At 35.6% G+C, this 13836-nt stretch overlaps 1 protein-coding gene across 1 annotated transcript in view; it reads left to right on the top strand.

Moving 5' to 3' along the window:
- ABCB4 (ATP binding cassette subfamily B member 4) overlaps window positions 1-13836 on the top strand; it is an 86593-nt gene that overhangs the window by 18072 nt on the left and 54685 nt on the right. Inside the window, exons 8-13 of the mRNA XM_023736051.1 lie at window positions 1034-1205; window positions 3336-3449; window positions 4533-4643; window positions 4861-4986; window positions 7288-7491; window positions 8337-8507. Coding sequence (XP_023591819.1) covers window positions 1034-1205; window positions 3336-3449; window positions 4533-4643; window positions 4861-4986; window positions 7288-7491; window positions 8337-8507 — 898 coding nt within the window. The remainder of the gene's footprint in view (window positions 1-1033; window positions 1206-3335; window positions 3450-4532; window positions 4644-4860; window positions 4987-7287; window positions 7492-8336; window positions 8508-13836) is intronic.

Raw genomic sequence — 13836 nt, 5'->3', positions numbered from 1 at the left:
AGCCAGTAATATGAATTTGAATTACTATTCAAAATATAATATAATGAGAAAAATTCAAGAAGAGATAAAATTCTAATACAATAGTAGTAGTAATAATAACCCATTGCTGTCGAGTTGATTCCGACTCATAGCGACCCAATAGGACAGAATAGAACTGCCCCATAGGGTTTCCAAGGAGCACCTGGTGGATTCGAACTGCCGACCTTTTGGTTAGCAGCTGAACTCTTAACTACTACACCACCAGGGTTTCCAGGAATTATGAGGTTTTGCCAATTATGTGTCAAGCACTGTGCCAACTACTTTCTATAATTGCATATCAACCTCACAATTATTTTGTAAGATAGGCATTATTAACTCCAATTTACAGATACTAAAACAAAAATCTCAAAAAATTGAGTAAGAACCCCTATCTTATAAGCAGAGACCACTTTATAACATTGTACTCTGGCTTGACAGTTGAAGGTCAGCCTGATCCAAAAAAAAAAAAAAATTAGAGAAGCCCAAATTTATGTACAAGAACATGTAAAATTCCTGTCCCTCACCCACAAGGGCAGTAGAGGGAGATTTTTTTTTTTCTTCTGAAGGCGAGAAATTGAGCTAAGAATCTAAGTATTTTTAGAGCCCTAAATATTATTTACAGTCCTAAATATTATTTACATTTCAGTGCCATCCTTAGTTGGCATGACTTCTCTTCTTTCACCTTAACCTGCCTTGTGATGCTGGCCATAAAGGTGAAGGCAATGCCATTCCATCCCCCAGGGGTAAGAATTCATTTCTGGAATGGCCACGGGAACCTTGGTTGGACTGGTAGGGGCCAGTGGAGGTGGGTTCAGGCCAGTAAAGAGAAGGTTCAGATCTGTTCTAGTCCTGGCTGATCCTGAATTGGTTCAATTCCCAAGATGCTGGGTCTCACCAGGGGCTTATTACCTTGATGTTTTTGTTCCTTAAACCTCCATCAATACAGGAGGTGAGTATGGCTCGAATTATGGATTATTATTTGTATTATATCGTTTCCCCATTCATTTTCTGATAGGTATCAGAAACATTTAGAAAATGCCAAAGAGATTGGAATTAAAAAAGCTATTTCGGCAAACATTTCACTGGGCATTGCCTTCCTGTTAATATATGCATCATATGCACTGGCCTTCTGGTATGGATCCACTCTAGTTATATCAAGAGAATATACTATTGGAAATGCAATGACTGTAAGTAGTTCTCTTAGTTATGAAAAATCTAAAAATGTTATTTCTTCATCTACTTTTTCTTTCATATTCCTCCTTTGCAAAAGATGAGCTATGATTTTTAGGTTTTTGTATTTTGGTGAATCTTTCTCCATCCTGTGGGCAAAGCTGGCCTTCTAGAATATATAAGACATAATTATGAGTGGGGAAAAGAAAATAGCATGTGATTAGACCAATTGAGAAACATATATAATATATAAAAGGAAATACAAATTGAAAGACTTTATGAAGAATGAATATGAGTTGGGGTCATCCTCATTCTGCTGTTGAGTTTCATTATATTAAAAAAAACATTATTTTAGATAGGTCATTGTATGTATGAATATCAAATTCACATAATATAAAACATTAGCTATCTGAAATACAAGATGAGAAGTTATTTCTGATGGTTGATGTTAGTTTGTTTTCTCTTTCAAAATGAAAATAGCTTCATTTGCTGATAATAAAAATGACATATACTAATTATACAAAGGATTAGAATACAGAATTTTAAAAAATAGAGTTACTTATAATCTAATAATCCACATGTAACTAATAATAATTTTTGGTGTATACCTTCCAGATCATTTTCTATATAAGCACACTGGTTTATTTTTTATTTTTGTAGTTGTTGTTTCAAAACTGGTATCATATTATCATACCTTTTAAAACTTTTTTATAAACTAGCAATGTTTTTTGACTGTCTTCCTATGTCATTGAAAATCAGAACAATATATAAATATTTAAATGAAAGTCTTTTGAAACCATATGTACTTTCTTATCTTCCTAAACAGAAAATACTGAAAATAACTAGGGTCTTTATAAAAATTAATAATTTAAAAATGCTTCAGAATGTTTTATACAGCAATATCTTCAGACTCCACTGAGGTGTTGAGGGCTGTTTTGTTGAACAAACTTTTCTTACTTGCTGAGTCTATTTTTTTTTATCATTTGGGTTTCCTATCTGTCTGTCAGTTTGATGAATATCTGTCTTTCTCTACTTCCTCATTTGCTATTGAAGTTTTATGAAGAAGGGAGATTGAATTCTGACTTTGCAATTACCTTTTGTGATGACTTAGTCCTCTCTGGCCTCAGTTTTCTCGTTTGTAGTGTGTGGAAGTAACATCCACCCCATATGGGTGAGGTGGGTGATGTCCATGATGAAGGAAACCCAAGGCAAGCGTCTCTCCATAAAGGCAGGAGCTCTATTGCATTAACTTGATAGCATCTATTTTGGTAGGGACTTTTTTGCTTCTTTACTAATCCTTAGTTGTAGTGCAGATAGTGGATAGATATTTGACAGATATTTGAGTTCTGAGTATGTGAAGTGTTATTGTTGTCTGCTGAGAAAAGCCAAGTACCTGTAGAAGTTTCACCATGCCCAAAGAGAAAGGAGTAATTTCTCTTTATTTATGTTTTCTTCAGTTAAGTTATGGTAAGAATCTGGATTCCCAAGGCAATATTCTGAGCTTTTCTGTGTCAATTAATTTTCCTAATTAAAAAAAGTAGAAAGGTAAATGTGTTGACTTTTGTATGGGACAATAAAGAATTGTGTGAAGGAATTTGTAACCAGTGTACATAGGTGTTATTTAGTTTTCTATAATGTGAGAACTGCCAATTTTTTATATATGAAAAAAGCTTATCCAAAGAAAAATATATCTTTAAAATGGTGCTTTTTGGGAAAATTCCTTGGAACTAAAATCTACTCAGATTCCTACCTTGTTTCATCTTGAACATTCTGTTTAATTCCATGTATAATTAGAGAGAAAATCATGTAGGATTGAATAATAATATGGATGGAAAATATTTCTCTATGGTGGCATTAGCTTCAGAGTCAAGGAAATATGTTTGAAAAATCTTTCTGAACCTGTATACGTTCAGGAGAAGAGTAACAGCTTGGCAGGCTAGAGGGGAAAAATATATATTTTTGAGGTTGGAGAACCCATTTGTGTAATTAAATGCTATGTTAGGCTTGTAAATTTTGCTAACATTTTGTTTAAAAGGAAAAGCCTAAAACTCAATCCTTCGTACAGTATGTATCAAACACATCATATTTTAGATAATAATGGATGCTAGAATGTGACTGATAGTTTTTCCTCATGTTCTTTTGCTCAGGTCTTTTTTTCAATCCTAATTGGAGCTTTCAGTGTTGGTCAGGCTGCCCCATGTATTGATGCTTTTGCCAATGCTAGAGGAGCAGCATATGTGATCTTTAATGTTACTGATAATGTAAGTCATTTATTATTTTAATGCCCAAAGTCTTCGATGCTTGGATAATTAAATCTGGCTTTAGATTACATAGCATGTGAAATTTAATTATGTGAAATTAAAGAAATGACCTCCTTGGTAGTGGGTGAAACAAAATTCCTCTTATTTCTAGGTTTAACTTTAGTATAATATAACAACACTGATCTCATCTTGAAAAGGTACATTTGAACTAGTGTGTGATTATTAGTATGCAGAGCAAAGATGTTTGTCTTGTTAGTTTTTCTCTTTCTCTTTCATGTTGTAGCCAGACTGATAACATTATGGTTTCTATACAGGGGTGTGGGTGGTTGAATTATTGGTGTGACTGAAACTGACAGTATATTTTGCTGTGGGTTGCTCCCTCCAATAGTTGTCTCCACATGTTTGATATGATTTTGAATCAACAATATTTAATAAATTGAACTGACTTCAATGAAACCAAGAGAATAGTTTTGACATACTAAATAAAGTATGCCACTGCATTGAAACAGATAAAATGCAAAGTAGGTAACTGAAATGTGATGATTTGATCCAAGTAACACCTCCTGTTTCAGTGATCCAAGTCAGGAGAAAATTGCTCAGTTTCTGAATATATTGGAAGTTTACATTGTTCCTAAATAACTTGTCTGTAACTAATTGTTCAGTCAGTCCTCTCGACCCACTCTATTACATTCATTGTTTAAGAATAAGCTGTTTTGCACTAAATTCTGAAATACCTGGCTATATCAATTACAGTATTTTTTGCTATTGCAGTTATATGAACATGCATTTCTGACCATTTAAAAAATTTCTGAGGATGTACTCAAACTTAAAGTGAAATATTATATGAAATGAAATGAATATATCCCTTACGAACTTTGCAGGAAAAGCCTGTTTTCTGAAAAGGAGTATTTTCTTAAACAAAACACACAAACACACATACACAATCTTTACCTTGGGTTCTGTGTTATGTGAGGGAGACTGTGCCATTCCAGGTCCAATTTTTGGGGTTTGCTGAATCATATTCCTTAAAAATGTAATTGTTTGTCCTGTGATGGAATAGTCATTGAATTTTGTTTTATTTAGAATCCTAAAATTGACAGTTTTTCAGAGAGAGGACACAAACCAGACAGCATCAAAGGGAATTTGGAGTTCAATGATGTTCATTTTTCTTATCCATCTCGAGCTAATGTCAAGGTACTGTATGTAATATTTATAGGAATTCTTAACTCAGGTTGATTGTTTAATCACCGTATATGAGAAATGTCTATCTGTTTTGCTATTTATGTGCTTTTTTCCTTTTGGTGTTATGTTGCCTTATTTGATACTTTTTCAAATTTGAAATTGAATTGAATCACTCCAATTGAGAGCTTAGTTGTGAAGTGTGTTCCTTTTTCTCTCTTGTTCCTTGAAGATCTTGAAGGGTCTCAACCTGAAGGCTCAAAGTGGGCAGACAGTGGCCCTGGTTGGGAACAGTGGTTGTGGGAAAAGCACCACGGTCCAGCTGATACAGAGGCTTTATGACCCCACAGAGGGCACGGTAAGTGGGAAGAAACAAGTTCTCCCAAGTGGGAAGCTGAGAATAAATTTGGCCTTTAAAATTAGCCTTTTTAGGAACAAATTTGCATCTCAATCCAGTTTTGGTAAAGGGGCTGTGGATAATGCATTCACACTCTTGTGCTGGCTTAACCAATGCATTCAGGGCGATAAAAGCCACAGAAGCTAGACTTCTGTTCCAATTAAGTTTTTCATAACTCATCAAATCACGGGAAGATGTAGTCATCCAAACCACTGAGAGGATTATTTTCAGTGAGATTTCGTCAAAAAAATTATTGACAGCTTGGTAATCAGGGTCACAAGAAATCTTAGGACAGTAATTAAGTTCATCAGACAGTTGAATTTTCTTAAACATTGAAATAAAGGGCAATGTGGGATAGCCTCTGAAGAAAATTGTGGGAACATAGTTACAGTAAAAGCCTAGGGTATATAGTTTTTATTTTTATAAATGTTATAGTTTCAAACTTACAGAAAAGTTGCAAGCCAGGGACTCACATATACCCTTCACCCAGATTTACCAACTGTTTACAGTTTACCCCACTTTATTGCGTGTGTGCCCTTGCTCTCTCTCTCTCTCTATATATATATGTATGTATATGTATATGTATACCACACACATACACACATACATGCATATTTTTTTCTGAACCTTTGACAGTAAGTTGGAGACATCACGCCCCTTGGCCCCTACATATTTCAGAGTATATTTCCTACGAAGAAGAACATTCTCTTATATAATCTCAGAACAATTATCAAAATCAGGAAATTTGGCCTTAATACAATACTAGTCCATAGTCTATATTCAGATTTCCTCAGTTGTCCCAACTTTAGGACACTGACCTTACCTGAATTAAAATGCATTATGGTTCAACAGTTGTGAAAACAGAAGATAACAAGGTAAAAAGCAACACAAAAATATAAAAAGGCAATGCAATAGAACGGAGGTTATAGAAATCCAAACTTCTAGGATACATGAATTATTTATTTGTTTATTTTAATAAAATTAATAAGTATTCTTGGAAAAATCTGATTATTACTATGGAGGATCATAGGCCTATTCTCATTTACTAAAGCTAACTTTAGATTGGTTCGAATGTATAAATTTTTCTTTATTTTTTAAAAAGAACCCAGTAAAATACTAGCTATTGAGGATAAGTGATTTAAAAATCTCTTACTGCTTTTTTATTATTGTTGGAATAATATATATTTTTGTTAGAAAATATGCATGTTAACAGAAGGGAAAAGTCTTCAGAAATTCTAAACTCAGAGTCAGTTTTCACCTTGTGATTTAACAATTTTCTTACCACTGGAATAATAGAAAAAAATGCCCAGAGACATAGTTGATTAATTCAGTATTTTCTTAAATCTCTCTCCAGTGAAAATCAATAAAACTATAAGAAAAGAAAGCTATTAATTGGAACAAACTATTATATATATGAGAAAAGTTTTATATTAAATATTTGAGAAATTAATATGAATCTATGAAGGCAGCCCTCTGTGCACATTATAAGATATGAACATACAAATCTTTTGAGAATAAATACAAATCTGTAAAAGTTTCAAGAAATATTCAGCCCCACTTTTAAAGATATGCAAATTAAAACAAACATAAGCTGCCACCTCATACCTATTAGTTAGAAAAAATACATTAAAATGCTAAAGTCCATTGCTGATAGAATTACAATGAAGCAGGTATATATCTATATATGTTCCTCCTGACATTGTAAATTATTAAAATCTTTTTAGAGTTTATTCAACTTTTATTCAACAAATAATAAATGTCCAATGTATACTAACATTGTGCAGGCAAGCAGTCATTCTCAAAGGAGAAAAAATATTATCATACTCTTCAGCTTAGTAATTCTCCACTTTTTCCATGAATTTTGAAAGAAGCTAAGTGTCAAACAAGTGGAAAATGCTAAAGTAAATTATGCTATAGTAAATACAGTAAAACATCATAATGCCATCCAAATGATATATAGACTAGGTAGATAGTTTAATTTTGGTAAGCAAAAAATAATGGCATGCCAAAAATATATAACCCAAAATAGCTTATGGATAATAAGCCACTTAAGAAAAAACTATATACATAATGTAGTAAAGATCAGAAAGGTGCATATAATTTTATTTTTAGTTTTGCATATTGCTGTTTGTTTACAATTATCATTTCTAACTTTAAGTAAGTTAAATATTAGCTAATAATTTTTTGACAAATTTAAGAGTCCTGATGCTTCAGAAATCAGATGGTTTGAAATATTTAATAGGAAATGTTTCTTTCTTTCAGATTAGCATCGATGGGCAGGATATTAGGACCTTTAATGTAAGATATCTGAGGGAAATAATTGGAGTGGTGAGTCAGGAGCCAGTGCTGTTTTCTACCACAATTGCTGAAAATATTCGCTATGGCCGTGAAAATGCAACCATGGATGAAATAAAGAAAGCTGTCAAAGAAGCCAATGCCTATGAGTTTATCATGAAACTACCACAGGTAAAGGCTCTGATAATGCAGTCATTCTTAAAATTAGAATTTCACCTCACATGACTCAGTTCTTTCCTCAAAGTTTAAGTTAATAATGTTGGAGATGAGAGGTTACTCAACTTTTCTAGGTAAATTCCTAGAATTATTCAGTCTGGGATTGTTATGGATTGAATCGTGTCCCCCAGAAACGTGTGTCCACTTGGCTAGGCAATGATTCCCAGTGTTGTGTGATTGTCCACCATTTTGTCATCTGATGTGAACTTCCTGTGTGTTGTAAATCTTACCTCTATGGTGTTAATGAGGCAGAACTCAATCTACAAGATTAGGTTGTGTCTTAAATCAATCTCTTTTGAGATATAGGAGAAGCAAGCAGAGAGACAGGGGGCCCTCGTACCACCAAGAAAGTAGTGCCAGAAGCAGAGTGTGTTCTTTGGACTAAGGGTTCCTGTGCTGAGAAGCTCGTAGTCAGGAGCAGATTGATGTCAAGGCCCTTCCTCCAGAGCCTATATAGAGAGACAAGCCTTCCCCTGGAGCTGATGCCCTGAATTTGGGCTTCTAGCCTACTAGACTGTGAGAGAATAAACTTCTGTTTGTTGAAACCATCCACTTGTGGTGTTTTTATTGTAGCAGCACTAGATAACTAAAACAGGGGTGTATAGCTTGGTACTTGAATAATATAAAATTTTATTCAAAATATGTTATTAGCTTTTATAATTCATGCATTTATTTTACTCTAATTTAGGATTCATTATAACTGTCAAAATAAAGCTGCATGATGTCTTCATGAAATACTACAGACTCTGTAGCTTTTTTTATTTAAAATATTGCAAGAGTTCCTTTGTTTTCTTTTGTAGAAATTTGACACCCTGGTTGGGGACAGAGGGGCCCAGCTGAGTGGTGGACAGAAACAGAGAATCGCCATCGCAAGAGCCCTGGTCCGAAACCCAAAGATCCTCCTGCTGGATGAGGCCACATCAGCCTTGGACACTGAGAGTGAAGCTGAGGTACAGGCGGCTCTGGATAAGGTCAGTGGACACTAAACATATGAAGGACCAGCAAATTGAAACTTTATTGAAAATTCTTTCCGTTGCTTTCCAGAGTCTGAGTTGATAAACAGAAACATAAGGGCAAATAAAACTGTTTCATGAGGCTTTATTGATTTCTCCTTTCTGACATATCACATTGTGGAGTGAGGGGAATGGTCCAATAACAGGCTTGATTTGACCATGGTACCCAAAAAACCCATTGCTGTCAAGTAAATTCCGACTTGTAGCCACCCCATAGGTCAGAGTAGAACTGGCCCATAGGGCTTCCAGAGAGCAGCTGGTAGATTCGAGCTGCCAACCTTTTGGTTAGCAGCCCTAACTCTTAACCACTGTGCCACCAGGGCTCCTTGACCATGGTACAGTGAGCCCAAATCCAGATGTCTTAGTTTCTTAGTGCTGCTATAACAGAAATAGCACAAGTCAGTGGCTTTAATGAACAGAAATTTATTTTCTCACACTTCAGGAGGCTAGAAGTCTGAATTCAGGGCACCAGCTCTAGGGAGCTCTGGGTGAAGGTCCTTATCTCTTTTCAGCTTCTGTTCCTTGGTTCCTTCCCAATCTTTATGAGGTGTGGCATCTATCTTCCCCCCATCTGTGCTTCCTTCTCCGTGCCTAACCTGCTCTTTTTATGTCTCAAAAGTGAATGGCTTAAAGCACAGCCTGCACTGACATAGCCCAATTAACATAAGAAAGAAAATCCTATCTCGAAATGGTATTGCATCCACAGGTATAGTTATTTACAACACGAATTTTTGTGAGCCACAATTCAATCCATAACACCAGGCCTACTCAGTGAGTTATTTAGCTTCACTTTCTTTCTTGGACATAGGCTATTGCTTTGTTCAAAACTAGTTTTGTTAAAATATACAAAGAAAAACCTGGTTACCTAGGCACTGAACTACCTGAAAAATAGTTCAAAATGCTTATCCTATTGTGTGGGCAGTAACATCATCTACATTCATGAAGTTGAATGGATGCTTTTCAGAAAATAAAGTTCAACTTGAAGTTGTCTAAGCATACAAATAAGTAACGTATTTTAAGGGTGCTGAGCTCATGTGTCTGGCTCAGATGTTTCTAAGTCAGTCTCTAGCATCTTTACTTAAGCTGAAGCTTCATAGGAAGAATCTTACCTTGGCACACTTTTGGGGTCAGTGCTATATCATCTGTAATAACACGGTATAAAACCCAGAATCAGATGACACCACATAAATGAGTTTTGGCCACTTATATTTGATTTAAGAAAGTTTGGTAATAAAATGTGCAGGTTCCTTAATAAATTCCATCCAAACTACCTCTTGCAGTTTTAGAGACTAGCTGTATGAACCTAATCTTCTCAGGAAACTTTATATCTGAATCCTAAATAAACACAACTGCCTGTATGCTGTGTAAACTGTAGTTAATGCTTCCTGGTATATCAGATTAATATTTCAGTTTATCTTATGTAATTTAATAATGATTAGTGATCTGATGATAATTATTACCGCACACATTCTTGCACTGCATAATATTGTTTTGTGTACATTAAGTCATAATATTAAGGATGCTGGTGATGGTTGTGTAATGTGATGAAAGTAACTGATGTCACTGAACTGTACATGTAAAAAATATTTAAATGGAAAATTTTTTGTTTTATATATATACATATATACTTACCACAATAAAATAAATAAAAATTTAAAAACAACAACAACAAATAATACATATAAAACTAACATTTGGTTGGTTAATCAAAAGTCACTTAAAGCAGTAAATCATAAAACATAATGCATGCATAAATTAACCAATTTTAACTTAAAAATATAAATGAATATTCACGTATCAGCTTCATGATGGATAGACTTTTAGGGTAAAGTCAAGTGGGATAAGAGATATTTACAAAATATAAAATAAAAGGCCCTGTTCAGTCCTAAGGAGCTCTGGAGGTGCACTGGTTAAGTGTTCGGCTGCTAACCGAAAGGTTGGCAGTTCGAACCTACCAGCTGCTCCACAGGAGAAAGATGTGGCAGTCTGCTTCTGTAAAGATTTACAGCCTTGGAAACCCTATGGGACAGTCCTTCTCTGTCCTATAGAGTTGCTATGAGTCAGAATCAACTTGACGGCAGTGGGTTTGGTTTTGGTTTATTCAGTCCTAGGGCCCAGGTCTCAATTCTTTCTTTGATAAAAATTTTCAATATATTAACTCTTGTGCTAAAAGAACAGAATTATTGGAGATGTTTTTCATGGTATGGCTCCTGCCAGAGAAATTGTGGACTTGCAATTTTAATTCATATTTTCAAGTTACCTCACTCAATTTTAAATTTCTTTATATTCTCCAGAATTACAAGAAGCTCCCCAGTTGGTAACCTTTTATGTATCTACTTTAAAAACAACTGATTAATCACTTATGATTTTTTAAAATTCCTAAGAAGAGCCTTTAGCAGCTTGGGTTGAGGTTAAGAGCACAGTTTTCATCACTAGACAGACTGGGACTGGGATACTGGCTGTGCCCTTTACTAGCTGTGTTACCTTGGACAAATTAACTAACTTCTCTAAGCCTGAGACACTCAGAAGTAATCGGGAGAAAAAATAGAAATAATGTCATAGAATTGTTGAAAAGATTAAATAAGATACTACATATAAAGTTACTAGCTATGCCAAGAAATTTGGAAGACAGCTACCTGGCCAAATGACTGGAAGAGATCCATATTTATGCCTATTCCAAAGAAAGGTGATCCAACAGAATGTAGAAATTATCGAACAATATCATTAAGATCACACGCAAGTAAAATTTTGCTGAAGATAATTCAAAAGTGGCTGCAGTAGTACATTGACAGGGAACTGCCAGAAATTTAAGCCGGATTCAGAGAGGATGTGGAACAAGGGATATCATTGCTAGTGTCAGATGGATCTGGCTGAAAGCAGAGAATACCAGAAAGATGTTTACCTGTGTTTTATTGACTATGCAAAGTCATTCGACTGTATGGATCATAACAAATTATGGATAACATTGCAAAGAATGGGAGGTCCAGAACACTTAATTGTACTCATGAAGAACCTGTACATAGATCAAGAGGCAGCCGTTCAAACAGAACAAGGGGATACTTGTGGTTTAGAGTCAGGAAAGGTGTGCGTCAGGGTTGTATACTTCCACCATACTTATTCAATCTGTATGCTGAGCAAATAATGCAAGAAGCTGGACTATATGAAGAAGAATGGAGCATCAGGATTGGAGGAAGAATCATTAACAACCTGTAATTGCAGATGACACAACCTTGCTTCCTGAAAGGGAAGAGGACTTGAAACACTTATTGATGAAGATCAAAGACTACAGCCTTCAGTATGGGTTACACCTCAACATAAAGAAAACAAAAATCCTCACAAATGGACCAATAAGCAACATCATGATAAATAGAAAAAAGATTGTAGCTGTCAAGGATTTCATTTTACTTGGATCCACAATCAATGCCCATAGAAGCTGCAGTCAAGAAATCAAAAGATGCATTGCATTGGGCAAATCTTCTGCAAAAGACCCCTTTAAAGTGTTGAAAAGCAAAGATGTCACCTTGAAGGCTAAGGTTTGCCTTACACAAGCCATGGTGTTTTCAGTTGCCTCATATGCATGCAAAAGCTGGACAGTGAAGAAGACTGAAGAAGAATTGATGCCTTTGAATTGTGTTGGCGAAGAATACTGAATATACCGTGGACTGCCAGAAAAACGAACATATCTGCCTTGGAAGAAGTACAACCAGAATGCTCCTTAGAAGCAAGGATGGCAAGACTATGTCTCACATACTTTGGACATGTTATCAGGAGGGACCAGTCCCTGGAGAAGGACATCATGCTTGGTAAAGTAGAGAGTCAGCGAAAAAGAGGAAGACCCTCAACGAGATGGACTGACACAGGGCTGCAACAATGGGTTCAAGCATAACAACCATTGTGAGGATGGCGCAGGACCAGGCAGTGTTTTGTTCTGTTGTGCATAGGGTCACTATGAGTCGGAACCTACTCAACAGCACCTAACAACAGCAACAACAGCATACACCTACAGAAAACACTTGAGATATGTTAACTGCTGTGTTTATTTTTATAATTGTTATTGCCATGCTTATTATTAATTTTATTGCTTTGCCTAGCATACAGGAAAGATACATGTTAGCTGCTGCTATTATTATAGTTATTATCATTACCATAATTATTATTAAGTTTATTGGTTGCTGAATAACATAAACCAAACTTGTTGCTATCAAGTCGATTCTGACTCATAGTGACCGTGTAGGACAGAGTAGAACTGCCTCATAGTGTTTCCAAGGAGTAGCTGGTGGATTCAAACTGCCAAACTTCTGGTTAGCAGCTGAGCTCTTAACCACTGCACCACCAGGGCTCTACTGATAACAAACCACCCCAAATTCAGTGTCTTAAGACAATAATTCTAGGGGTTAGCTAGGTGAATCCTCTGTTGTTTTTACCTGAGCTCACATACATGGCTGCATTTAGCTGGAAGGTCAGCTTAGCTAAAAGGCCAAGGTGGCCTCACTCACATACTGGCTGATGGCTGGGCTTCTCTATTGTACTCATGTGGTTTCTCACATTCCAATATACTAAGCTGGCTTCCTTACATGGATGTCTTGAGGCAGTACCAAGAGGACAAAAGGTAGATATTATAGGCCTCTAGCAGACTTAGGCTCCAGAAGTCACAGTGTTACTTTCATTGCATTCTCTTGGTCAAACCAAGTCACAAAGCTAGCCTAGATTGAAGGAGCCTCTTCTTGATGGAATGAGCTGTAAAAAAATGTGTGGACATATTTAATCTTCCATATTGTGCCCTCTGGCCACAATTATTTATATTTCTTCAACATGCAAAATAAATTCACCTTCTTTCAAGGCTCCCAGAATTTTCATATCATTATGACATTAGGCTCAAAGTCCAGGATCTCAAGATCTGCATCTGGTCCAAATATGAATGAAGTTCTTCATGGGCAGGTCATCTTGATCCAGAGACCTAAGAACTTAAAAGACGAGTTATCTTCCCCACATAGACCCAAAGAAAGACCCTATTTCCCCAAACAAAGTCATATTCACAGGTACAAGGGTTAGGACTTCAACATGTCTTTGGGGGAGTGCAATTCAATTAATAAAAGATAATTCATATTTTTCAAAAGGGAAATCCTTCATTACTGTGTCCCCCACAATGATACTGTCATTCATTTGGCCAGTCATTCTAAGTTATAAACCAACTTTCTTTTTAACAATGAAAAATTGAATTTTGTAATTTATTATTTTGCCTCTGAGGAACACAGGATGTGAAGCAGCCCCTCACACAGGGCACCAT

This window comes from Trichechus manatus, unplaced genomic scaffold, assembly GCF_000243295.1.
Source record: "Trichechus manatus latirostris isolate Lorelei unplaced genomic scaffold, TriManLat1.0 scaffold00085, whole genome shotgun sequence".
Taxonomy (NCBI): Eukaryota; Metazoa; Chordata; class Mammalia; order Sirenia; family Trichechidae; genus Trichechus; species Trichechus manatus.
This window is presented reverse-complemented; position numbering and strand designations above follow the sequence as displayed.